The sequence below is a fragment of the Narcine bancroftii genome, chromosome 6, assembly GCF_036971445.1.
Source record: "Narcine bancroftii isolate sNarBan1 chromosome 6, sNarBan1.hap1, whole genome shotgun sequence".
NCBI classification, from domain to species: domain Eukaryota; kingdom Metazoa; phylum Chordata; class Chondrichthyes; order Torpediniformes; family Narcinidae; genus Narcine; species Narcine bancroftii.
In genome coordinates, this window is record NC_091474.1 from 165,733,951 (window position 1) to 165,760,795 (window position 26,845).

The 26,845-nt window shown below is 36.4% G+C and overlaps 1 protein-coding gene across 10 annotated transcripts in view; it reads left to right on the forward strand.

Annotated features, from left to right (window-relative positions):
• ift172 (intraflagellar transport 172) overlaps positions 1-26,845 on the forward strand; it is a 226,881-nt gene that overhangs the window by 86,115 nt on the left and 113,921 nt on the right. For all 10 annotated transcript variants that reach the window (XR_011340510.1, XR_011340509.1, XM_069886606.1 and 7 more), the window contains 7 exons: positions 7,032-7,135; positions 8,643-8,728; positions 10,798-10,910; positions 11,424-11,591; positions 12,108-12,244; positions 13,507-13,614; positions 18,852-18,936. Coding sequence is in view for 8 of the 10 variants with exons in the window: in XM_069886606.1 (XP_069742707.1) it covers positions 7,032-7,135; positions 8,643-8,728; positions 10,798-10,910; positions 11,424-11,591; positions 12,108-12,244; positions 13,507-13,614; positions 18,852-18,936 (801 nt within the window). In the remaining 2 variants the exon portion in view is untranslated. The remainder of the gene's footprint in view (positions 1-7,031; positions 7,136-8,642; positions 8,729-10,797; positions 10,911-11,423; positions 11,592-12,107; positions 12,245-13,506; positions 13,615-18,851; positions 18,937-26,845) is intronic.

Genomic DNA, 26,845 nt, shown 5'->3' on the forward strand with positions numbered 1-26,845 from the left:
CGATTTCAATGGAGGAAGCAAGCAGGAAGAAGACTCCATTGTTGGAAATGCATCAGGGAGCATTTCAATCTGAAGAAATCGTTTTTCTTCAAGAATTGATGAGAAAACAGCAAGATGCAGGGGGAGACCAGCGGCGACCCCCCTGAGGAAGTCAGGGTGCCGTTGCTGGGAGTCCAGACCCGCAGTAAAACTTTTAAAATGGCTTCTGTTGAATTGCAGCAGGACCTGCAGTTACCTTGTTCTGTCACCATGTCAGAGAGAGCAGAGCTGAGATTTACTGATTCACAGTGTATGCAATTAAATGTAGTTATTCAAGCTGTTATAAAACCTTTGTTGACATCCCAAATGATTGAAATAGTTCAAATGAATGCTGGTATAAATTCAGAATTAAATATGGTTAAGACACGTGTGGATGCATCTTATGAAGAATTAAAAACATTTCAGACTGCTTTTTTGGACTGTAAACAACAAGTGACTTCTAACACAGAAAAAATGTTGAAGGTGGAAAATCAGTCATAGAATTAGGAGATCGTGAGAAGGAGCTAGAAAGAAAAATAGATTACTTGGAAAATCAAAGCAGAAGGAATAATGTGAAAATTGTTGGTTTGCCAGAAGTATAGACTGGATTCCGCAAATATTAGGGCAAGAATTTTTCTCTGGGGGAATGGCACTGGAAAGAACCCATAGAGCTTTAAGAAGAATACCCTCAGCTGGTCAAACCCCGAGACCGGTAATAATTCGATGTCTGAGTTATTTGGATAGAGAAGCAATACTTCGACTTGCAGTACAAAATGCGAGACAACGACAAACCCCATTATTGATTCAGAATAGTAGTCTTTTTTTATCCTGATCTGAGTCAAGAGGTCATTCAACAACAACGTCAATTCAATCCAGTTAAAGAAGTTTTGTGGCGTAAAGGTTATAAGTCTGCTTTTCGTTACCCTGCAGTGTTGAAAGTGTTTTATGGAGACTATCAATTTTGGTTTTTTGAAACTGATTGTGAAGCAATGATTTTTGCTGACTCATTGCCAGATATAAGAGGACAAAGACGTAGTCCACCATTATTTCCTAAAGAAAAATTTGGTAGCTCTGGAAACGGAAGAAAACGGGAATGGAAAGAGTCTACCTCCTTCCGAAATGGGATCATCGAGATTTGAGTCTTTTGGATGAAAAGAAGATTCTTATTATTCTATTTTTCTTTTGTTATTATGATATTTTGATGTTACTGACTTAGTCTTAGACTTTTTAGAGTTGAATGGAATTTTTTGTTTAAAGTTTTGGAGAAATTTAAGTTTGGTCCTTCATTTATTGGTTGGATTAGGGCTCTATATAGTAAACCAGTAACTAGAGTATTGACGAATGGTTTGATTTCGGAATCTTTTAAGTTAACTCGATCAACTTGTCAAGGTTGTCCTTTATCGCCAGCTTTGTTTGCATTAGTGATTGAACCTTTAGCACAGTTGATAAGACAAAATACACAGATACAAGGTATGAAAGTTTTAGATGAGGAGTATAAAATTAATTTATTTGCTGATGACATATTGGTGTATTTAATAAACCCAGCTCAGTCACTTTTGCATTTGAAGGAATGTTTAATACAATATGGATGTCTTTCTGGATATAAAGTTAATTGGGAAAAAAGTAAAATATTATTGGTAAGTGAAGGAGATTATTCAGTTTATAAGAATATTATTAATTTGAAATGGACTGATCGAATTAAATATCTGGGTATAATTTTGAATGTTAATTATCAATCTTTATATAAATTAAATTATGTTCCTTTAATGAAAAAAATTAAAACTGATTTGATTAAATGGAAAGATTTACCTATTAATTTAATGGGAAAGATGAATACAATTAAGATGAATATCCTTCCGCGTATACAATATTTGTTTCAATCTATTCCGTATTTACTTGATAAAATATTTTTTCAAAATTTAAATAGAATGGTTAGGGAGTTTTTATGGAGGGGTACATTTTCGAGAGCAGCTTTGAATAAATTAACTTGGAAATATGAGTTAGGGGGATTACGTTTACCACATTTTCAAAATTATTATGAGGCAGCCCAACTTAAATTTATTAGTTCATTGATGGATTTGGTACGGCCTCCTAGTTGGGCTAAAATTGAGATGGCAAGTATTTCTGAATTTGAAATACATCAGTTTTTGTTTAGGTGGAATATGAATTTGTTACAACAATACAATGTGCCTATACTTAAACATTTAATGAAGTTATGGATAAAGAAAAATAAAATGATAGGTTCTAGGGGTAAATTATTGGCTTTGACCGTTGTATAATAATCAACTTATTTTTCAAAACATAATCAAAGTTTATTGCATTGGAGATTTAAAGGTGTGAAATATTTGGGAGATTGTTTTAAAGAAGGTAAGTTTTTATCTTTTAATCAGATGAGGGAAGATTTTGGTATTGGTAAAAATTCTTTATTTCTTTATTATCATATTCGATCTTTGGTAAAATGTATGTTTGGTAGAGAGATGATTTTACCTAAAATGACTAAATTTGAGACTTTTCTTATGAAGGTACCAGAGAAGGGTTATATTTCATTTATGTATCAAATATTACAGGATGGTATGGATAAAAAAGGTTGGATAGATCTAAAATTAAATGGGAAGCGGATATTTTTTCTGAAGAGGATTGGTTAGATATCTGTTATGATAGTGTAACTAGATTGATAAATGCACGTTATGCAATGATTAATTACAATTTTTTACATCAATTATATTTGATACCTGAAAAATTTAAAAAAATATGGTTTTAATGAATCAGATTTGTTTTTTAGATGTGGTGATACGGTTGGAACTTTTTTTCATGCTGTTTGGTTATGTATACATATACAATATTTTTGGAAGAAAATTCAATCGTTTTTACAATATCTGTATAAGATTAAAATAGTTTTAGATCCAACAGTATTTTTATTGGGTAGTTTGCAACCTCTGAAAGGCTTGGGATTAAATAAGTTTCAGCTTGCTTTTGGAAATTTAGCTTTATCCGTAGTGAAAAAATGTATTGCTAGTACGTGGAAAGATACAAATATGATTGATATTAATAAATGGCATAATGAGATGAAAATGGTGCAGCCGAGATAGGTAAACTGGTTGACCGTTTTGTGTGCCCGATGGAGATGTGGGGGGGCTGGTAGTCATGGTGGGGAGCTGGCTGATGGAGGACTTCAGTTTTCTTCAGGCTGACTTCCAGGCCAAACATTTTGGCAGTTTCCGCAAAACAGGACGTCAAGCGCTGAAGAGCTGGCTCTGAATGGGCAACTAAAGTGGCATCGTCTGCAAAGAGTAGTTCACGGACAAGTTGCTCTTGGGTCTTGGTGTGAGCTTGCAGGCGCCTCAGATTGAAGAGACTGCCATCTGTGCGGTACCGGATGTAAACAGCGTCTTCATTGTTGAGGTCTTTCATGGCTTGTTTTCAGCATCATGCTGAAGAAGATTGAAAAGAGGGTTGGTGCGAGAACGAAGCCTTGCTTCATGCCATTGTTAATGGAGAAGGGTTCAGAGAGCTCATTGCTGTATCTGACCCGACCTTGTTGGTTTTCGTGCAGTTGGATAACCATGTTGAGGAACTTTGGAAGACTACACAAAAGAGTCTGGAAAAACAACCAACTGAAAAACCTCACAAAGATTAGCGTATACAGAGCCGTTGTCATACCCACACTCCTGTTCGGCTCTGAATCATGGGTCCTCTACCGGCATCACCTACGGCTCATAGAACGCTTCCACCAGCGTTGTCTCCACTCCATCCTCAACATTCATTGGAGCGACTTCATCCCTAACATCGAAGTACTCGAGATGGCAGAGGCCGACAGCATCGAATCCACGCTGCTGAAGATCCAACTGCGCTGGGTAGGTCACGTCTCCAGAATGGAGGACCATCAACTTCCCAAGATCATGTTATATGGCGAGCTCTCCACTGGCCACCATGACAGAGGTGCACCAAAGAAGAGGTACAAGGACTGCCTAAAGAAATCTCTTGATGCTTGCCACATTGACCACCGCCAGTGGGCTGATATCACCTCCAACCGTGCATCTTGGCGCCTCACAGTTCGGCGGGCAGCAACCTCCTTTGAAGAAGACCGCAGAGCCCACCTCAGTGACAAAAGACAAAGGAGGAAAAACCCAACCCCAACCAACCAATTTTCCCTTGCAACCGCTGCAACCGTGTCTGCAACCCTGTCCCGCATCGGACTTGTCAGCCACAAACGATCCTGCAGCTGACGTGGATATTACCCCTCCATAAATCTTCGTCCGCGAAGCCAAGCCAAAGAGTGAGATGAAATATTGTTTAATAATGGAAAAAAATTATGTATGTTTTGCATGATAATTATAATTTTTTTATTAATAAGTGACTGTTATATTCAGAATATTTACATTTCAATTTACATTGATTAGATTTTAATATGTATATTTAACTTTTTTTTAAATATCCTTTTTTTTTTCTTTTTTATGGCTCTCCTTAGGAGAGTTGCCTAAAAGTGGGGGGGGTGGGGGGGGGGGGTGGGTTTTCTCTCTTTCTTCTTTTCTTTTGTTTTTTTTATATATATAAAAAATGTTCATGTTTAATTGCTGTATATGTCATATATTTTTTGTTTTTTGAACGAATAAATAAAGTTTAAAAAAAAAGACATGCCAAATTTCCTCAGACTCTTTGGAAAGCGTTAGCGTGCCTTCTTCATGCTTGTCTGATGTGCTGGCGCTTGAAGTGATCTTCTGAAATTTGGTCTCCCAGGAACATGAACCTACTAGCCCTCTCTACCTCTACCTCTGTCCCACAAATGCAGCCAGGTGTGTGTTCCTTTGGCCTCTCCTTTCCTAAAATCAACAATAAGCTCCTTGATCATGGCAATATTGAGAACAAAAATGTTCTTGCAATGCACAACCAGATTTTCAATCTGTATTCTGACTCATCAAATTGGAATGCCTGGTTGCTATTACATGACAGTGACCAGGCACTATCTATATAAGGAGTTTTTACATTCTCGCTGAGTCTGCGTGGGTTTTTCCTGTGTGCTCTGGTTTCTTTCCACCTTTCAAAATGTACAGGGTTGCTGGTTAATTTGGGTGTAATTGGGCGGCACAGGTTTAAGTGGCTGCATCAGCTTCTACTGTGCTGCAAATAAAATTTAATTTGATTTTTAAAAAAAACTTAATTCCAGTTAGTTGGCGAACAATGGTGGTGTCATCATCATATTCGTAGATTTAGTTCGAGACTAACCTGACCACGCAGTCATGAGAATATAGGGAATAGAGCTCGGGATTTGGCGTGGAGCCTTAGGGTATCATGTGGTAGAGATGATGTTACCATTTTGCTCTGATTGGGATCTGGTGATGAGGAGCTGGAAGATGTAGGATTACTGTAATTGGTTATCGATTGGGGACTCTGGGCCAAGGGGGTCTCATTGAATGCTGTATTTCTTATTCTCATTTAATGACAGTAACAGGGTGGATGCTGAGAGTATGTTTCCCTTAAATGGGGATATTTTGAACTAGAAAGCATGGTTTCAGAACAAGGTTTGTCCATTTCAGGTGTAATAAGAAATAATTTCTTAGATGGTTGTGAATCTGTGAAGTCGAGCTTAACAAAAATTTACTGTAAATTTCAAAGGAATAAATTGGTTTGAGGTAAGTGGGGGAAAGAGCACTTCAGGCCTTAATTGGATCAGATAAGATCATGTTAAATGGCAGAGCAGCTTCAATGCTTTCTCCTGCCCCTTTGGTAATGTTCTTATTTCTCTTGATGGCAAGCCCAAGCCTTTTGTGCCACTAGTTTGCCACCTTACTTTCCTACTTGTGCCAGAGATGATGTATTTCCTTGTGAAATGTTCCTTTTGGAATATTGTGATAAAACATGTACTGGTGCTTAACCTTTTTTTTTTTGGGGATCATCAGGACCAGGCACCTGCCGTTGATCGGAATCTTCCAGTTTTTGGAATCATTTTAAAATGGCGGTCCTGTTAAGCCAGTAGTTATCAACCTTTTTATTTCCACTCATATAGCATTTTAAGTAATCCCTATGCCATTCATGCTCTAAAATTAGTAAGTGATTGCTTAAGGTGGTAGGTGAATGGGAGGGAAGGTTGAGAACCACTGCTCTCGACTCAATTGTTACTGAAATATTTTGCTTGAGAAAAATTGCCATTGGCCCATTTCCTTTGGAGTTATGAAACAGTGCACATAAGTCAAATAGGTATGATTAGACAGTGGTTTTCAAACATTTATTTCCACCCATATACCACCTTAAGCAGTCTCTTACTAATCATAGAGCACCTATGGCAAAGGGAATACTTAAAGTGGTATGTGAATGGAAAGAAAAAGGTTGAAAACCACTGCTTTTAGCAAATGCTATGTTTCAAAATCACACAAAACAGGGGTTGCAGGGTGTTAAATTAATTTAGATAATAAAAGACCATAATATTACAAGCATGTTTTTAAATTTTGAAATAAAACTGGCTCAAACTGGTTTCTCACTGGTAGTGTCAACTGGGAGGGTGGGTGGCAATGAAGCTCGACAGCGAGGGCTTCTTATAAAGTAACGATCGTGCGAATCAGAAATGGCGCCTGACAGGAAATTGCTCTCATAAAGTGATAATTGCACTAATTAGCAATGGCACGCTCCATGAAGGGCCTCTTATTATGTGATGATACCACAAATTATCAATGTGGAACTCAATGGGATACACGGGATTTGAGCGAGGGTTGCTTTGGGTCATGTTTGGCACCAAACTCCATCTTCGATGAGCAGATGTCATCTACCGATAAAAGTGCCAGTTTTCAGAATCCCAGATAAAAGGTTAGGCACCTGTCAAATAATGTCCATCTTTGGAACAACTGTAAAGTGAGCCTCTTTCTTTGAACCACCTGACCCCTCAAATGGTATCGGTTCTTATTCCCACTGCTCTCAACCATTCTCAGTCCCTCTGATAATCTCTCAGTTATCCATTCTTCTATTTTCATATAATTTTGCATTGATAAGCTTTCTAAGAAATGACTAACTTTTGTTTCTAGGTCTGCATGATCTTCAATGTCGGTGAATTGACACTTGTTGAATATGGCAACAATGACATTTTGGGATCTGTTAGAACTGAGTTCATGAACCCTCACTTAATTAGGTACGATTTACTTAGATTTTTAACAGGGCTTGTGATTTTTTTTGCTTGAACTACCTGACTAAGCCTTTCATCTTTCTTTATGACAAAAAAGGAGGCCATTTAACTCTTACAGTAGTCAATTAACCTGTTAAGAGCCCAGAGGACCCATAAACCCAGCAGCAATAGATATTCACCAAGACAAATGGTTACTTAAACAAAAGTTGCTTTTAATTATCTTTAAACATGAAAACAGAATCACACTTTAACTTATCACTATTGACAACTAACACACGTGTATGTAATGTGTGTGTAAGTTCAGAAAAGTTCTTTGATTCACAGTCCAATCTCACTTCTCATTCCTCCAAGTTCACTGGTTGCAAATAATTCTTATACTCTGCACAGAATTTAACATTTATAAAGTTCACCAGGCTTTGGTGCTTGAAAGGTAAATGGTTACCGCTCAGGAAGGTTCTTGTCGGTTTAGAGAGAGAGAGAGAGATTTGTTGTTCCAGGACATCCACAACTAATTCCTTTTTAATCAGCCACTCCAGTGTCTTGCTGATGAAACTTGCCCCCTTCAGGGTTCTCCAGATAATAACCTTTTTCTTTAAGGTCACTACAGAGTTCATTTTTGTTTCTCTTATTCCAAGTGAAACATTAATCTCCTCTTGCATGACCCACAAGGGATTTGACCAGGCAGGAATAAGAACTCACAACCCGTCTTCCAAATGGGGTTTTCCACAAGCTTGCCAGCTTGTCCTGTTGCAGTCTCAGCTACTGTTGCTGGCTATAACTCTGCAGAAGTGATCTCTCTCTCTCTCTCTCTCTCTCTCTCTCTCTCTCTCTCACTCTCACTCTCACAAAGCCTCGTGCAAATGCCATGGGACTAATATATGTAGCATTAGCAGTGCTCAAGTATTTACAATTAAATCTGTTCTAAAGTTTTTATATGTAAGGTATTCCAACAAACCTTTCCAAACATTTCTCCCAAAGTCCGTATATGCTTGGCGTGCTAGAAGTCATTGGAGCATCAGAATAAACCCAAACGGGCACATGGTAAACATGTAAACTCCATCAGCACCAGAGTTCAGAATTAAACTGTGAGGAAACAGCATGATCAGCTAAACAATTATACATCTCCACCAATTAAAATATAGTTTTGGATATTCAAACTGGGTAACATTTTGTGAAATTTTTGAATTCCCCAAGACTTGTAAATCAATCTGGATGGTCAAAATTAAAACCTCACAATAATAATTAATTTTGAATAAGCTGGGATTTATCCTACTTTTGTTTACCACCTTACTCCAAACTGATAGAAAGATTTTGTCATCTTCAGAAAATGGACTTCTGACTTTAAAGCTGCTTAATCTTTGATGTATTAGAAGTTTGGGTAAATAGTTGTGGGACTACCGCTGACCATTGATGCTGTGTATTATCAACTTATCATTATTAATCGCAGTAAAGAGGATATACAAGCATGTGACTTTTTTTGTATGTTGATGTAGTGTTTTCTCCTTTATTTTAGTGTTCGTTTGAATGAACGCAAACAAAGAGGGGTGGAAGAAAACAAGAAATTGGCATACCTGGTTGATATTAAAACAATAGCAATTGGTTGGTCTTATTTGAAATATATTGTAATGTGATGATTAATGTGATGGGGCGTAACAGTTGGTCTAGTGGTTAGCACAACGTCTTTACAGCGCCAAAGAGTGGGACTGGGGTTCAAATCCCACGCTATCTATAAGGAGTTTGTACGTTATTCCTGTGTCTTGCGTGGGTGAGCCCTGGTTTCCTCCCACCATTTGAAATGTACCAGGGGTACCAAATTGGGTGGCACAGACTCATGGGCCGAAATGGCCTGTTACTGTGCTGTACGTCTAAATTTAAAATTTAGAGAATATTTTATTTCAGTCAGTGAAATTAGTTGTTATTTCTTTTAATGTCTAATGCTTTACTTAAAAAGATGACATATTTAAAATAATGGAAATAAACTCCCAAGAAGTGAAGTGTTTACCCCATCAGGTATATCTCTTGTCTCCTATCAGAGATCCAAACAAATATAATTGGAGTTTCGGGGAAAGGAAACAACCAAGCTGAGGCAAAGCTGTTAAGCAAATGAAAAAACTGCACCCTGTCTGACTGATTCTTAAAAATAATCAAGTAAAGTTAACTTGCGTTATCTGACAATATTCAGCTCTGCTTTGGTTTCCATAATTTATTTGTTTAATATTGCAGATGGGAAACCATGTTAAATGGAATTTTAACCATCTTACCCATTTTTATAATCTTTTACATCTGTTCTTGACTTTTTCAGTATTGAATCATAACAAACTACAGACACAAGCTATTTTGTGGCTTTTTTTCTTAATTTAGTACATATACAATCTCTCATGTTCAGTTTCCATTTTCTATTTTTCTCATTATTTACAAGACATTTCGCTGATTGTGGACTGTTCTTTGAATTTACAATGTGCGCTAGCCCTGCAGTCTGTCAGTATCAGCAAGATAGCCCTTCCAAAAAGTGTAGTGGACCATCAGGAATGGCAAAGCCTTAGCGGTAGAAATTAAGGTCTCACTCCGGCTGCCTAATGGCCAAGCTGTTAGAAGACCCTTTCACTGGAGACTAGAGCTATTTGGAAACAGTTAAGAATAATCTTCCCCCTCCCAAAAAAAAGTAAAATGTATTTAAAATGCAAGTATTATATTTGAATCTTTGGTTAACCGAATCTTTAGTTTTACACTTTTAATACTTTTTGTCATGGCACCGAGGCTATTTTTAAAATACCAGTTAGCATCTCCATTGAGACCTTTCGTTTGTAACTACATGCAGCTTTCAATTAGTTTCATAGAAGTATTGAGGAGCTTTATGTTCCTGTACTTTCACAGTAGGTGATAGTTAAATGTGTTACAAAAAGTTATTTTAAGCTTTCTCTTCAGTACTGAAAATTAACTTGCAGATTTTAATTGTTGAAGATTTTGAAGAGTTATACTATTCTATGTAAAAGAACAAATTGTTTAAAAAATGTTCCAGTTTTTTTTTGTCATGTATCTCTTATTTTTCTTCCTGTACTGGTACCATTTTAAATTATCCATTTTCTTATCATTTGCAAAAGTTGACATAATTTGGCTTGTTCTTTACCCAGAAAATTAAGTTGTGTTGTTTTGGCACATGTGATTATTGCTGGCATAACTAGTGCTTTTCGTGTGCTGTTTGACTGGCAGCAGTGCAATTTTAAAAGGGCAGATTTCAGCCTAGTCCTGGGTAGCCAACTCAAGACAACTCAGAAGTTCAGTGTAATTTTTGACCATCAACCACCAACATCCCCCAATCCCAGCTACTGAGATGATCCTATTCTGTTCAACATACCCTATCCATCTTCTGTCACCTGAGTTTCCCCTCTTTCTGTTCCCTCCACGACCACCGCTCCCCAAGGTGCTACTGAATTTAGCAATGGCAGGCCAAGAATTGGTTTATTTGCAGAAATTCTTTAATTTTCGTTTAATGGCACATTTGGGAAGAATAGGGATATTTCAGCTTTGGGTGCTCTATGACGACCATTTTTGTAGATAATAGACGCATCAAAGAAAATAATCAAAAACAGAAATAACATTTAGTAATGGTGTGGAAAATCTACAATTTAAAAATATTCACAAATATTTATGGTTCTTTTTCTTCCTAGTGGATCTATTATCTGGATATAACTTGGGATCTATAAGCCATGACACAAAAATTGACTGGTTAGAGTTGAATGAAACTGGACGCAAGCTGCTTTTCAGAGACAAAAAGCTTGGTGTAAGTTCTGCAATTTTGTTTTGCAGAAGGCAATGTAGATTAACATCTGCAAGTTTCACATTTATACTAGACTGTTGCAAGTATTAGAATAAAAAGTGTAAATTAAAGTTTTGCTCTTGTGAATAAAAACTACTGTATGATATTAATTGCTCAACCATTTGTGTCGAAACAGTTGCATTAAATTGGTTTTGTGGTGTTGCAAAGCAGCAATGTGGAATCTTTAATGCACTCAGGGACCAATTGTGGTGGAGTGCTTTGACAAAGACGAGATACCCATAACAGGACAGCAATAAGAACAGCCATCCCTGAGAATTTTGTGGCTTAAAAATTACACAACTGAAAATAACTGGTCTTTTAAGAGAACAATTTAACAAATCTGTGAATACACACCATACACTGATTAAAATTTCAATCAAAACTGAAAATTACAAAAGTTGAAATTGGTACTTTCCAGTTTAAGAAAATATTTGAATTTTAAAAAATCTGTTCCAATCACTCTTTTCTGCCCTGCAGCTGCACCTGTTTGATATAGAAGACAATATGAAGACAACAATCTTGAATTATTGCACCTATGTTCAATGGGTACCTGGCAGTGATGTAGCAGTTGCCCAAAATCGTGGCAATCTTTGTGTGTGGTACAATATTGATTCTCCTGAGCGAATTACAATGTTTCCACTTAAGGTAATAAACAAATATTAAATATTTTAAATAGTGTAAGTAATTTATGATGCTAAAATATCATCTTACCAGTTTTTTCTGTCTTAAATTAAATATTAAAACCTTGCTACAATTCACTAAGGAAAATGTGGATGGATTTCAGACACAAAAGGCATCATGGGGTTTGGGGAAAGAGCAGGAATATGGTATGCCAGTGGAGCTTGACAATATTCATATTGAATGGCTTTAAGGACAAATAGTCTATTCCTACTTCCATTTCTGTATGTTTCTTTTTCTATAATTATTTTGACAATTGGGGCACATAGAATAACACTATCTAAATTGTTATTTCCCAGACTAACCAGAATGAATCCATATCAAGTAAATCCTTTACATAGTTTTTAATCTTGCCCCATTCCCCCCACACCATTCCCCATTCCCCCCACACCAATTCACTCTGCCCCTTCCCCCACCAATTCCTACTCAACTACCATTGTTAAACACTAGTTTTTTCCTTTAATTGTCTTCTTTTACCTATAGGGTGATATTGTAGATTTGGAACGGAGTAATGGTAAAACAGAAGTCGTTGTCACTGAGGGAGTGAATACTATTTCTTACACTCTGGATGAAGGTCTGATCGAATTTGGCACAGCAATAGACGACGGAGATTATAATAGGTTGGTGCTGAATGTTGACATATCAGCTATTTGATGTTGGAAAATATTTTCTGAATTTGGTTCTCATTCTAAAAACTATTTCCTCAGTTCACTTGAATTATATTTGGATTGAAACGAATTGTATGATATGTGGGATTTGAATTTGCACAGTTTGCAATAGCTGCAAGTAAATAGTTATGTTTTCCGATTGATTGTTTCACTGTTTTGTTCTTACTTAAATGTTGCACATTTTGCATGTAATAAACTGTTACAAAAAATCCATGCTGGTTTCATTATATGAAGTTCTAACTCAATCATAATCTGCTTGTCTGAACTAGTCCTTCTCTTGAAACATAATTTCCTCGAAAGCAGTTGGATTTAAAATGCAAGTTTATTTCACTTATTCTAATGTTCTTTATTCTTTGCATACTGATGTGCAATTTAGACCCTCAAATTTAGATTTTTAATAAAAATGATCTGTTCCCAAACTGTGCCAGCAGAATCTTTTGCACAGCAAGCAAAGTTCATTTAATTTGTCAACAGTCTATTTTAACTGCAGAGGAGGCAAACAAGAGCAACCTTTCCCAGTAAAAACCAACTAATACTGTGTACAAAATTTGCATTAGTCTCTTGCAATTGTGTGAGCACTGGACTTGTTTGACAAAATTATTCAATTCTTTTCACTGCCATTGGCAAGAACCCAGTCAACAAATGCAAATATAAAAAAAATCCAGGCTGAGTAGATGCTGCTCCCTGATTGATGGGTTAGAACAGTGAATCAGCTGCCTTTTAAGAGCTGAGATTGAATCTTCATAACATGCAGAAGCATGAAGAAAGGTATTTTGATGATGGTATTGATAGACTTGGATGAAAAATAATAACCAAGCAAGTGGATAATGCTGTTCAGAATAGCAAAAGACTGTGTGTGGTAGAAATTCTTAGTGCAAACTAGCTTGATTAGTAAATGTTTATGAATGACTTGGAGAATTTTTCCCAATGAGAGACTAATATATTTAGTTATGTTTTGTTAATTGTGGGAAGTTATTACTTTACAACCATCTTTTTACATAACTTGGTTGTAGCAAATGGTTGAGGAGTGTCCAATACATTATACAGTATATCCCTGTTAAACAAATTGATGAAAATTGTGGAGGGATGGAAAAAGAATTGCAATTCTCACACACACACATATATATATGTATGTATGTGTGTGTGTGTGTGTGTGTGTATATATATATATCTTTTTCTAATACTTAAAGGGCAGAATGTTTTTTTTTCTCCAGGGCTACTGCTTTTCTGGAAACATTGGAGATGTCAGCAGAGACTGAAGCTATGTGGAAAACATTAAGCAAACTTTCATTGGAAGCCCGGCAATTGCATATTGCAGAGAGGTAATAACTAATGTTCTATTGGGGAGCTAAAAGGAAATTTATTTTTATGATAAATATAATGAAATAGATCAAAAGGAACAATGCATGACATTTTTCCTTTTTCTTCCCTTTTCTATTACATCATGGCTCAATATTGTTTGAAATGAGAATAAAAATATTTGAAATCTTCATGCCCTTGATCATTCACACGTTTAAACTAAAGCAGCCACTTTAATCTCAATTGAAGAGTGAATTCTTGAAGGAAATTTGATTCTGTTGAAGGCAATTGTAGTTATATTGTAGCTGAAGGCAATCATACTTCAAGTGTGCTACAGGAATATTTCCATGAGGAACTTGGAATCATACAAGAATTTCCTCCTAGCCCATAATTTTGTCAAATTGTGGTTGTTCTGTCACTTATGGGATTGGATAAGAAAGGCAGATCAAGTATATTTGGTGTCTCAGCCTCTTGAAGCTCAGGCATGAATGTAGTTTGATATTCCTATGGATATACCTCCTCTTCTATGAAACAAATAAATTTCATATAAAAATTCATGGGAATGTTAAGAGGCTGAGATATTTGGTTCACGATGTGACCTCCTTTAAATCAGCAAGACTGCTTTACCCAGCACTTGCCCTTTGTTGCAGGGGCTGGCTGGAATTTCTGGTTGCCAACTATTTCAATTCATTTGGCTACTTCCACACAGTCTTGACAGTATATTGCCAGGGTGAGGATAAACTTAAACAAGACCATAATCTATTGGAACAGCAGTGGCCATTTAGCCCATTAAGTCTTCTCTGCCATTCCATCATGAGCTTATCCATTCTTCCACTCAGCCTCCCTCCCCTGCCTTCTCCCCATAACCTTTGATACCCCGTCTATTCAGATACCTATCAATCTCTGTCTTAAATATACCCAATGATTTGGCCTCCACAGCCACCTGTGGTAGCAAATTCCAGGTTCACTACTCTCTGGCTAAAGAAATACCTCTGCATCACTGTTTTAATTCAGAAGTTGTGCCCCTCAATCTAGAAGTTGTGCCCTCTTGTCCTAGACTCCTCTATCATGGGAAACAACTTTGCCACATCTACTCTGTCCAGGTCTTTCAATATTGAAAATGTTTATGTGAGGTCCCCCCTCATTCTTCTGAACTCTGAAGGAGTACAATCCAAGAGCCATTAAACATTCCTCATGTGCTAATTCCTTCATTCTTGTGAATCTTCTCTGAACCTTCTCCCCCTCTCCAATGCCAGCACATTATTACTTGACGAGCAAAATGTCATATTTTGCTGCGTAGTCTAAAACCCAGTGAAATTAATATGATTTTTTTTTCTATTTCAAATAATCTATTCAGTTCCACATTCCCTTTGCCCTTTACCTGCTCCTGTACTGGTCTCTTCCCTGACCTGTCTCTACATTTCTCCTGCATTCTTTTGTCCAGTATCCTATTACCTCTTTGCCTCTCCCCAGCCCTTCCCCACTCACTTTTTATGCTTCCTATCTCCACTTCCCATGCTAGTCTCAAAAGATTGACTGATTATTTATGTCCATGGATGTTGTTTGAGCTGTTGAGTTCCTCCAACTTCTCATTGTTTGCTAAAGATTCCAGCACCTACAGTTCTTGTTTTTTTTCTTGATTTACACACGTTGTTCTGATTCATTGAGTAAAGGCATTTATCTATTAAAAATAAAAATGCTTGTGCATTTTGCAAAATCACAGCACAAAAGGAAATTTTCCATTGAGGAAAAGCAGTAATTAAGGTTGTCCCACTCTCTTCCTATTACCCTGCAATTATTTTCTTCTCCAATATTCATCCAGTTCTTTTGTTGGACACCACTTTTCAATCTGCGCTAGTGCATTGCTGATTCCAAACATTAGTTGCATTAAAATTGTTTTTTTTTCTATGAGTTTTAGGTCTCTTGCCAGTCATTTTCATCATTCTCTTCTGGCTCCAGAACTATGACTGTTCGGAAAAGTTTCTCTGTGTCAATTCTTATGATTTTAAATTCCTTTATTAGAACTAATCATAACTTCCTCTCTATCAAGGAAAACAACCCCATTTTAGAACCATAGAAATGTACAGCACACAAACGGCTCCTTTGGCCCACCTAGTCTATTGAACTATTATTCTGCCCAGTCTCAGTTACCTGGATTTGGACCTCAGCCTTCCATGCCCTTCCCATCCATGTACCTATCCACATAATTGGACTCACTCAACCCAAGAATCATTCCTATAAATTTGTTTGCACCATCTTTAAACCCATTACACTTTGCATCTTTCTGAAAGTGTGGTGGCCAAAACTGGATGGAAAAAAAGTTGAGTAGAGTAAGTTAGTGAATCAGCAATTAAATCTCTGGACGATTGATCCAGAGATATACTGCAGCAACCAGGGAAATTGTATTAAATAAAAATATCATTTGGGTAATGATGATTGTTATGGATTGTTTTAAAAAAAATCCATAATTAAGAAAAGCAAATCTGCCATTGTCACCATGTCTGACCAACCTGTGACTCCAGCCTCTTCTCAGTTGAAGTGCAATTGTGGATGAATAGAAAAGATGGTGTTAAATTGTATCTTTATACTGCTATCCTTGTTATTAAATGTTTCCACACTGATAAAGGTGGCAAATGCTCTGATTTTGTCACCGATATGATGAAGATGGCTATATGTGTCTCTGTCAGGTTTTTGAGTGATTTGGTTCGATGATATTTCTGTAATGTGGCTGTTCTTGGTGGTTGAGGTCACTAACTTTGTTCTGAATTGTGATGCACTCCTTAAGCATTGTGGTCCTCGTCTTTCAAATGAATGATGAATATTCCATTGATTTCCTGACTTGAGGTTCAAGGGTAATGAATATTTTTTTTGCCAAAAATTTTCCTATTTTTTCCTGTTAGTTGAGTTGTGATTGAGGACAAATATTGTTCCTGAACATTTTTATGGGAAAATGTGGAAGATGGTGATTGGGACTAATGTTGCAATTGATTAAAGGAAAGACTTGCTGGATATTAACTGTTTCTGTGCATGTGTGAATCAGTTTACCTGCCTTTTTTTCATTCCAAGCCTAGGTGTTATCTTTGTCCTGTTTAAGTCTGGCAAAGGCCCTCTTGTTATAAGGAATTTGTGAATAAAGTAAAACACAACACTGTTCTATCCCTCATGTTTTTTTTGACAAAGGGAAGATTATTGATAAAAGCAGTTGAAAATATTTGAGGAAAGCATCAGCTCCAAGGATATTTCTTGGACTGTGACCATTCTGGTTTAGCAACCACAGCTGTATTCCTTTTTCATGTCAGGCATGATGCTAGCTAGTGGTGGATTGTAGCATTCTTTTTCACTGGGCAATAATGTGCCACTTCAGTCAAAAGTTGCCTTTACGTTGAAAGTAGTTAATCTCTTCATCATGTATTATAGCTTTAGTTTCAGCACACTCTGACAAAATTTAGATTTGATTGTTTTTTTTAACCCAAAAAGAGTGCCAGTAAGGTAGCCATTTGTTCATAAAAATAGATTGATGGTCTCCTTGAACATTCTTTCCAACATTTTGTACATAATTGTATGACGGGGGACCTCACATAAATATTGTCACTGGTTACGGGGGTAGTGCCAGAGGATTGGAGGGTGGCTCATGTTGTTCCGCTGTTAAAGAAAGGGTCTAAATGTAAACCTGGGAATTATAGGCCCGTGAGTGACGTCTGTGGTGGGCAAGTTGATGGAAAGTGTTCTGAGGGATGGTATTTACAAATATTTGAAGGTACAGGGATTGATAGGGAGTAATCAGCATGGTTTTGTCAGGGGTAGATCATGCTTGACAAACCTGATTGAGTTTTTCGAGGGGGTTACAAAAAAGGTTGATGAAGGGAAAGCTGTGGGTGTTGTCTATTTAGACTTTAGTAAAGCTTTTGACAAAGTTCCCCACAGGAGGTTAGTTAAAAAGGTGGAGGCATTAGGTATAAATGAGGAGATAGTGAAATGGATTCAGCAATGGTTAGATGGGAGGTGTCAGAGCGTAGTGGTAGAAAATTGTTTGTCCAATTGGAGGCCGGTGACTCGTGGAGTTCCTCAGGGATTGGTCCTTGGTCCACTATTGTTTGTTATATATATTAACGATCTGGAAGTAGGGGTGGAGAATTGGATAAGCAAGTTTGCGGATGATACAAAGATTGGTGGTGTTGTGAACAGTGAGGAAGATTACCGTAGATTAAAAGGTGATTTAGGAAGGCTGGAGGTGTGGGCTGAGAAATGGCTGATGGAATTTAATACAGATAAGTGTGAGGTGTTACATTTTGGAAAGGCAAATCCAAATAGGTCATATGCATTAAATGGTAGGCTATTGAGATGTGCAGAGCAACAAAGGGATTTAGGAGTTGTGGTAAATAGTACCCTCAAGGCTGATACTCAGGTAGATGGTGTGGTGAAGAAGGCATTTGGAATGTTGGCCTTCATAAATCGGAGTATTCAAGAGTAGGGAGGTTATGATGAAATTGTACAAGGCATTGGTGAGGCCAAATTTGGAGTACTGTGTACAGTTTTGGTCACCAAATTATAGGAAAGATATAAACAAAATAGAGAGAGTGCAGAGAAGGTTCACGAGAATGTTGACAGGATTTCAAGGTTTGAATTACAGGAAAAGGATGTGCAGACTGGGGCTTTTTTCTCTGGAGCGTAGAAGATTGAGAGGGGACTTGATAGAGGTGTTTAAGATTTTAAAAGGGACAGACAGAGTAAACGTGGATAGGCTTTTTCAATTAAGAGTGTGGGAGCTTCAAACTAGAGGGCATGGTTTAAGATTGAAGGGGGAAAATTATAAGGGGAACATGAGGGGAAATTTCTTTACGCAAAGGGTGGTAGGGATGTGGAATGAGCTTCCGACAGACGTTGTCGAGGCGGGATCATTGGTTACATTTAAGGAAAGACTGGATAGTTACATGGATAGGAGAGGACTGGAGGGGTATGGACCGGGTGCTGGTCAGTGGGACTAGGAGGATGGGGATTTGTTACGGCATGGACTTGTAGGGCCTAACTGGCCTGTTCTGTGCTGTAAGTGGTTATATGGTTATATGGGACAAAAGGTCAGCATTATCAGGTCTCAAAGATGTTTTCATTATATTTAGTTTTGAATTAATATCACTGAGTAATTTTGTATAGATAGAACAAAATAATTTAAAGTTCTAGAATTGAACCAAATATGTGAAAGGGAACAAACAAACGAGGATTGAATCTGCATTTGACAATCTTAACACATTTTTTTTTAAAGATGTTTTGCTGCTCTGGGGGATGTAGCTAAAGCTCGTTTTCTTTGTGAGACGAATCGGATAGCTGACCAAGCAGCAAAAGAATCTGTAAGTAACAACTGAAACAATTGGCAATAGATAAGAAAAGAAACTACCAATTTAATCATTGTTTATTACACTTAAAAATTATAAAGATGTTTTATTAATTTGTGTTTTGAAAAATGGTGTTGTTATAGTAATTGTGTCCATAAGGAAATAAATGTTATACCTTGAAACAAATTGAAGTTGATTTGGGTCAGAGTGGAATTTGTAGGATGAAATTAATTTCTAGTCATTGGCCTTTTGTTGTCCAGAAAGTGCTTTCAAAAAATATTCATATGAATAATCACCACAGAACAAAGTGAAGGATCATACTCCAGGCATCTCATATTATCTGGGAAGGGAAAAGTGGCTCATGAACCAAAATAAATGAATTTCAGTTTGCAGATGGTTCATTAGGTGAGTTGTGGATTCTGGTTATGTTACAGGTCCAGTATCCAGAAATCTGTGCAAATTATGTCTTCTGGTGGATAAGTAGGAATGAGGGGGCATAATGTTAACATTGAAGCCAAACCATTAAGTGAACTTGGAAAGCTTTGATAGAATAAATCAGGAATTTTCCCCACAATAAGATGTAATCTTACTAGAAAAAAAACAAGATCCTTCGTTTTACATATCACAATGAATGAAAATTATTGCAGAATTTACACCAGCAGATGGCAGGCTTTATTCATAATTGGATTTAGATTTATGCAAGCCTCAGCAGCATATTTCCAGATTGAGAGAATTCTCAGTGAAATTTGTATATTAACTTGCTTTGGCAGCTTTCTCAGCAGAATAGTGCACTTCTTTTCAATGTGTAAATAAATGATTATTTTGCTATTCTTGTTCCAATTAAGATTGTGATTTTCCTTTGACTCCAGTGAGATGGGAAATAAAGAACATAAACCTGCCCTCATCCACTTTTAGCTCTGACTGTCACAAGCTTGTCAAAACTTTATTGCTTAATACATTTATACTGGAAAATGGAATTTGTATGCCTTCGCCTGAAATATCATTTAATGGGAAATGATTGTGTAGGATATTTACTATGGAAACAATGTAGTGTTTATGAAATATCAGTTTAATGCTTCAATGTTACCTCCAGAAACTTCCAAAACTAGAAATTATAGTAATCAGCAGAAAAATTGTTGCTCAAGAAGTGAGTGGAGAAGGCAGATATTTGAGTTCACATAACCTTGAAGTTCTGCTACTATTTCTATCAGATTACCTTTGGGAATTCTACTTTGTCAATGCTAAAAGCTGCAGATGATGACAAATTAAGAAAAATCCTAATACGGTAAAATCCCTGGTATCCGCCCGGCACTTTGAGGATTGGTAGATGCAGGATAAGTGAATTTTCCAGTTGCTTGAGATTTTATGTTGCGTGATTGGCGAACTAACGGCGATGCGTGTCAATTTTATACTTCTGTAAATTTTAACTATTTATTTTCCGCAATTATTTGGCTGGTTGCTTGAATTCTGGATAACACTGGTTTTACTGTATGTTGGAAATGCTCAGCAGACAGGCACCATCTGTGGTAGGAGCAGAAGAATGGAAGAGACAGGAACTGGAATGGACCATTCAGCCTTTGAACCTGTTTTGCTATTCATTCAAATCAGGGTGGACCCAAAATCCTATTTCTTGTCCTCTCCCTTTCACCTTGACTACCTTGTAATTTAAATGACAGCTTTGAATGTATTATGTGGCTCCATCTCCAAAACTATTTGGAGTGAAGAATTCCAAAGATCCACGATCCTATGAGAGAAGAACTTCCTCTATGTCTCTTCCTTAAAAATAGGAAGTCATTTGTTTTGAAACAATCTACCAAGTTCTAGGTACTGACAATAGGAGAAGCATTCAATATCCACTCTGTCAAATTCTCCATAATTTTATAGGTTTCAGTCAGACGATTTCTCAACCACCGCTGCCCAGCCTATTCTTAACTATTCTTCTTGGGCAACTTCATTTCAGGAATAAGCCAAGTCAACCTTCTGTAAACTCAGAACTCAGTGCAGTTTTATCAGCACTCAGTAAAGATGCTTCGAACCTTTCCTTGCTTAATACTCCTTTCCACTTGCACGAAAGGCCATCATTCCATTAGCCTTCCTATTTTATGTTCGCTTATTGTGTTTCATGTGGGATCTCCAGATCCTTTGGTACCAGATATCTTTTGGTCAAACTCGCAAGTAATTTTTTTTTTCATATTTCCTTCCAGAGTGGATAACATCACATTTTCCCACATTATACTCCATTTGCCAACTTCTCACTTGCTCACTTCAGCCTTCTAAGGATTTTTGTGTCTGTTCACAATTTGTTACTCTCATATTTTTCCCTTCTTCCAAGTCATCAACAAAGATCATAAACAGTTGAAGGTACAGCAGTGATGCCAATGGCACCCCATCAGTTTTTGATTGACAATCCAAAAATGACTCTTATCCTTGTTTTCTGTTAGTTCACTAATCCTAATATCTCAGGATATTATTTAAATCCTGCACATTCTTTTGTAGTAATCTTTTACATGGATCTTACTCAAATGCCTTGTGGAAATCCAGATCAGTATATCGACTGCTTCTCATTTATCTGCTTTGATTATTATATCTTCAAAGAAATTTGTCAAACACTATTTCTTTTCCATAAAATTATATAGACGCGATCATTTTATAATTTTAGAAATGTTCTGCTATTATCTCCTAAAAAATATAGATTTTAGGCTAATTTCCATATAGTTTCCAAATCTTTGGAATCAGAATTTATTGTCATTAACATGGCACAAAATTAATTGTTTTGCGGGAGCATCATGGTGTAAACATTTATATTGACCACCTTACAAAATAAATTTTAAAAGTGCAAGAAAAGTCAAAGTCTGTGGTTTATTGTTCATTAAGTATTCTGATGGCAGAGGGAAAGAAGGTGTCCTGGAATGCTCGTCTTCAGGCTCCTGTACCTTTTTATCGTTGATAGCCGAGTGAAGAGGGCTTGGCCTGGGTGATGGGGATCCTTGAGGATAGATGCTGTTTTCTTTAGACACTGCCTCTTCTTCCTTTCTTGAACAGTGTCATTATAATTAAAGTGAAAGAAATGGTTTTAAGTTTTTCCCTTCCAATTGCCCTCAGTTTATTTTTTATTATTTTGATATTTTAGTTTCTTCTACCATGAAGATCAATATAAATTAATTGTTTAGAATTTATGTCATTTATTTGCTTACCATTATTAATTGGCTAGTTTCATGCTTTAAGTAACCAATATTTACTTTTGCTACTCTTTTTATATACCCATAGAAACTCTTTGAAATATGATGTATGGGGGGCATGGAGTGATGCCGTAGGGAGAAGACGTGGAAAGCGCCTCTCCTGGCAGAATTAAATTATTTTTTAAGTTTAACTGGTTTTAAAAATTTCTTGGAGGTCTCAGAAGATGGCTACAAAAAATTCCAGAACTCAAATTACAAAAAATTGGCTGCAACTGAAATTATTTTGCTGGAAGAATCTGGGCCTACCTTGAAGACTCAGCCTCCAATTCTAGTTCCTCTCCGGCCCCGACCGACAAAGGCTCCATGGCTGAGAATTCAGGCTTCAGCGCCACCTTCTCGGGGAGCTGGGGAAGATGGCGCTGGAGCACGGGAAAAAATTACGAAGATGGTATTAGAGACAACGTGCATGCGCGGAACTTCGTGCATGCGCGCCACAGAAGCAACTGTGTATCTAACTCCGACAACAGTCACGGGTCAGACAAGGGCTAAACAAAAAACCCGTTTACAGTTCCAGCCCTTGGCAACATCAATGGAGAAGGAAGAAGATGATCCTGGAGGAGAAGAAGAAAAATATTTTTTAACCACCATCACAAGGAGAGGAAACAGAAGAAGAAGGTGGAGATCACTATATTCAAAGTAAAATAGATACATATTATGTTACCTTAAAACCTCTTGACCCACAGATTTTTGATAAAAGTTTTGAAAAAATTGACAATTAGTCAGAAAATGGATGCAAATTTTACTGAAGTCAAAGCTGATTTTACTAATCATTTGGGAGCTATTAAAGAAGAAATGACTAATGAAAACAGATATGGCAAAATGTATTAAATCTGTTAACAAAATTAAAATTAAAGTTCAAAAATTTGAAGAAGACTTCCAGGAATGTCATATGGAGGTGGAAGAATGTAAAGATACAGTTAATAAGATAGATAGAAGATTCTTTTTAGGAAATTCAGAAGAAAGATTTATTGCAGAAAGTTGATATTGTTGGAAAATCAGAGTAGAAGAAATAATGTGAAAATTGTTGGTTCGCCTGAAGATTTTGAAGGTAACAATCCAGTGAATTTTTTTCAAAATTGGCTGCCTGAAATTTTTGGACCAGACTATTTTCCAAATGGTTTGGAGCTTGATAGAGCACATAGAGCTCTAAGGAAAAACCATATCTTGGGCTATCCCCACCCTCGGTCTTGATTAAATGTTTACGTTACCAAGATAGGGAAATGATTTTAAGAATGGCATTTCAAAAAGCGAGAGAACAACAAAGTCCTTTAGTGATTCAGAACTAAAGGACTTGAGTAATTAAATTGTTAAAAGAAAAAAAAGAATTTAATCCAGCAAAATCAGTTTTGTGGAATAAGAGATATAAATTTGCTTTTCGATACCCAGCAGTCCTTTTTATGGACAATATCAAGCTCAATTTTTTTGCTAACGAGTCTGAAGTCTTGGAATTTGCCAATTTGTTGCCCAGTATTAAGCAGAATAGAAGGTAATATTGGGTACCTCAACAAACTGAAGGGGATCAAGAAAAATCAAAAGGAGGCTTTTCATCTGAAGGACAGTCGACTGAAACTTGTTGAAATTGATGATCAAGTTAACAGAGTCCTTGAAGAAGCTTATCATACTTTGCTTATTTAAATTGAATTTTGATATTCTGTCTGGGGGAGGCAGGTTTTTTTTTTCGCTTTCCTCTTCCATGGGCTCGTGCCACTAGTGGCGAGGCTCACTTCTCGTTATTAAGGGAGTTAGCAACGACCTAAATGGTGCTTTTGTGGTTTTTTTTTTCTTTTTTTCTTTTTTTTATACTTTTGGGGTTTCTTATGTTCTATCTTGGAGATGGCATGTTTTGAAAATTGGCTGTGGAGCTGGGATGACCTGGGGTGGAGAGTAGAGCTTAATATTTTCTAAAATTAAAACATGGCAATACAAGGTTTGAATAACGTAATATTAAATGTGAATGGGCTCAATAATCAAATTAAAAGGAAGAGAGTTTTAGCTCATTTAAAAAGTTGAAAGTAGATATTGCTTTTTTTACAGGAAACTCATTTAACAAAAAGAACATCAAAAGTTGAAAAGGGAATGAGTTGGACAGGTTATAGCATCATCTTTTAATTCTAAAGCACGAGGAGTAGCCATTTTAATTAATAAAAATTTTCCATTTAAATTACAATGAACAATTATTGACCCTTTTGGTAGATTTGTATGAGTAAATTGTCAACTTATTTAGAATCTTGGATCTTTATGAATATTTACACTCCTAATATAGATGATGAAAAATTTATTCAAGACGCCCTTTTTAATTTGGTACAATTAGATGGAAATATAATAATTGGTGGAGATTTTAATTGTTTAGATCCAATTTTAGATAAATCTACAAAATCTTTAGTGAAAATGAAAATGGCTAAAAGAATATTGATATTAATGGAAGAGTTAAATTTGGTGGATATTTAGAGAAAATTGAATCCTAAAGAGAGAGATTTCTCATTTTATTCTTATCGGTTTGATTCTTATTCTAGAATTGATTTTTTTCTTAATTTCGGCTTATTTACAAGGAAGGATTGAATATATACAATATAAACCTAGAATTGTATCGGATCATTCACCATTACTAATGTCATGTTTAAATTCCGATCAAATTGAACCAGTTTATAGATGGAGATTTAATTCATCATTATTAAGAAATCATGGGTCCTCTACCGGCACCACCTACGGCTCCTAGAACGCTTCCACCAGCGTTGTCTCCGCTCCATCCTCAACATCCATTGGAGCACTTTCATCCCTAACGTCGAAGTACTCGAGATGGCAGAGGTCGACAGCATCGAGTCCACGCTGCTGAAGATCCAGCTGCGCTGGATGGGTCACGTCTCCAGAATGGAGGACCATCGCCTTCCCAAGATCGTGTTATATGGCGAGCTCTCCACTGGCCACCGTGACAGAGGTGCACCAAAGAAAAGGTACAAGGACTGCCTAAAGAAATCTCTTGGTGCCTGCCACATTGACCACCGCCAGTGGGCTGATAACGCCTCAAACCGTGCATCTTGGCGCCTCACAGTTTGGCGGGCAGCAACCTCCTTTGAAGAAGACCGCAGAGCCCACCTCACTGACTAAAGGCAAAGGAGGAAAAACCCAACACCCAACCCCAACCAACCAATTTTCCCCTGCAACCGCTGCAACCGTGTCTGCCTGTCCCGCATCGGACTTGTCAGCCACAAACGAGCCTGCAGCTGACGTGGACTTTTTACCCCCTCCATAAATCTTCGTCCGCGAAGCCAAGCCAAAGAGATTAAGAAATGTAGAGTTTTGTGATTTTATAAGAAATCAAATACAGATATATTTAGATACAAATGTCAATTCAGTTGACAATAAATTTGTTTTATGGAATGCATTAAAAGCTTATTTGAGAGGTCAAATAATAAGTTATTTGACTAAGATTAAGAAAAACTATCTTAAGGAAGATGATAAATTAGAAAAATAAATTATGATTTTGGAACAAAACTTATAAAAAACCCATCTGGGGAAAAAAGGTTAGAATTGATAAATAAAAGAAGGCAGACTTATAGAATTGAGAAGTTAATTGATTGAACTAAACAAAAATATGAGTTGGGAGAATGAGCACATAAGATTTTAGCTTGGCAATTGAAGCCATAGCAAGCATCAAGGGTTATTAATGCTGTTAAAAAGAATTTGAAAATTACTTATAAACCACAGGATATAAATTATTCTTTTAGAAGAAGAAATTAATGATTTCTTACAGAAGCATCAATTACCATCTTTGAATTTCCAAGCTCAAAGATTTAAATTCCCTGTTTACATTGAATTGAAATTCAGATTTACGTCTGAATTTTATATTAAAAAAATTTAAGATTTATTGATGCCTTTATTAATGGAAGTACTAAAACAAGCAACTGTAACTTGTTCTTTGCTTGAATCTTTTTCAAATGCTGTGATAACAGTAATACCTAAGAAAGATAAAGATTTATTAAAACCTGAGTCTTGTAGACCTATATCATTATTAAATGTTGATTTAGGAAATTGCTGCTAAAGTTTTGGCTAGTAGAGTAAATAAATATTTACCTGCGTTGGTTCATTTAGATCAATCTGGATTTATTAATAAAAGATACTCTGCTGATAATGTAGCTAAATTAATTAGTATGATACATAGTTCTCAGAGAAAATCGGATCCGGCATTAGTTTTATCATTAGATGCAGAAAAGGCTTTTGATAGATTAGCATTGAACTATTTACTTAAGGTTTTACAAAAATTTCAATTTGGATCAAAGTTTATGAATTGGTTTAAAGCCCTTTATCTCCTGCATAGTTTGTTTTAGTAATTAAACTGTTTGGCACAATCAATAAGACAAGATGTTGGAATAAAGGAATTAAAGTGAATAAAGAGGTGTATAAAATTAGTTTGTTTGCAGATGATGTATTGATTTATATAACAGATCCTGAGAATTCTTTAGTTTCTCTATATAAAAAGTTACAAGATTATGGAGAAATATCTAATAATAAAATTAATTGGGATAAAAATGAAGTTATGCTGTTAATGGAAGAAGATTATGATTGTTGTAAATGTGTAGCTCAATTTAGGTGGACAAATAATCCGATTAAATATTTAGGTATTAGAATTGATAAAAATTTTGATAATTTGTACAAGTTAAATTACCTTCCATTATTTAATAAAATTA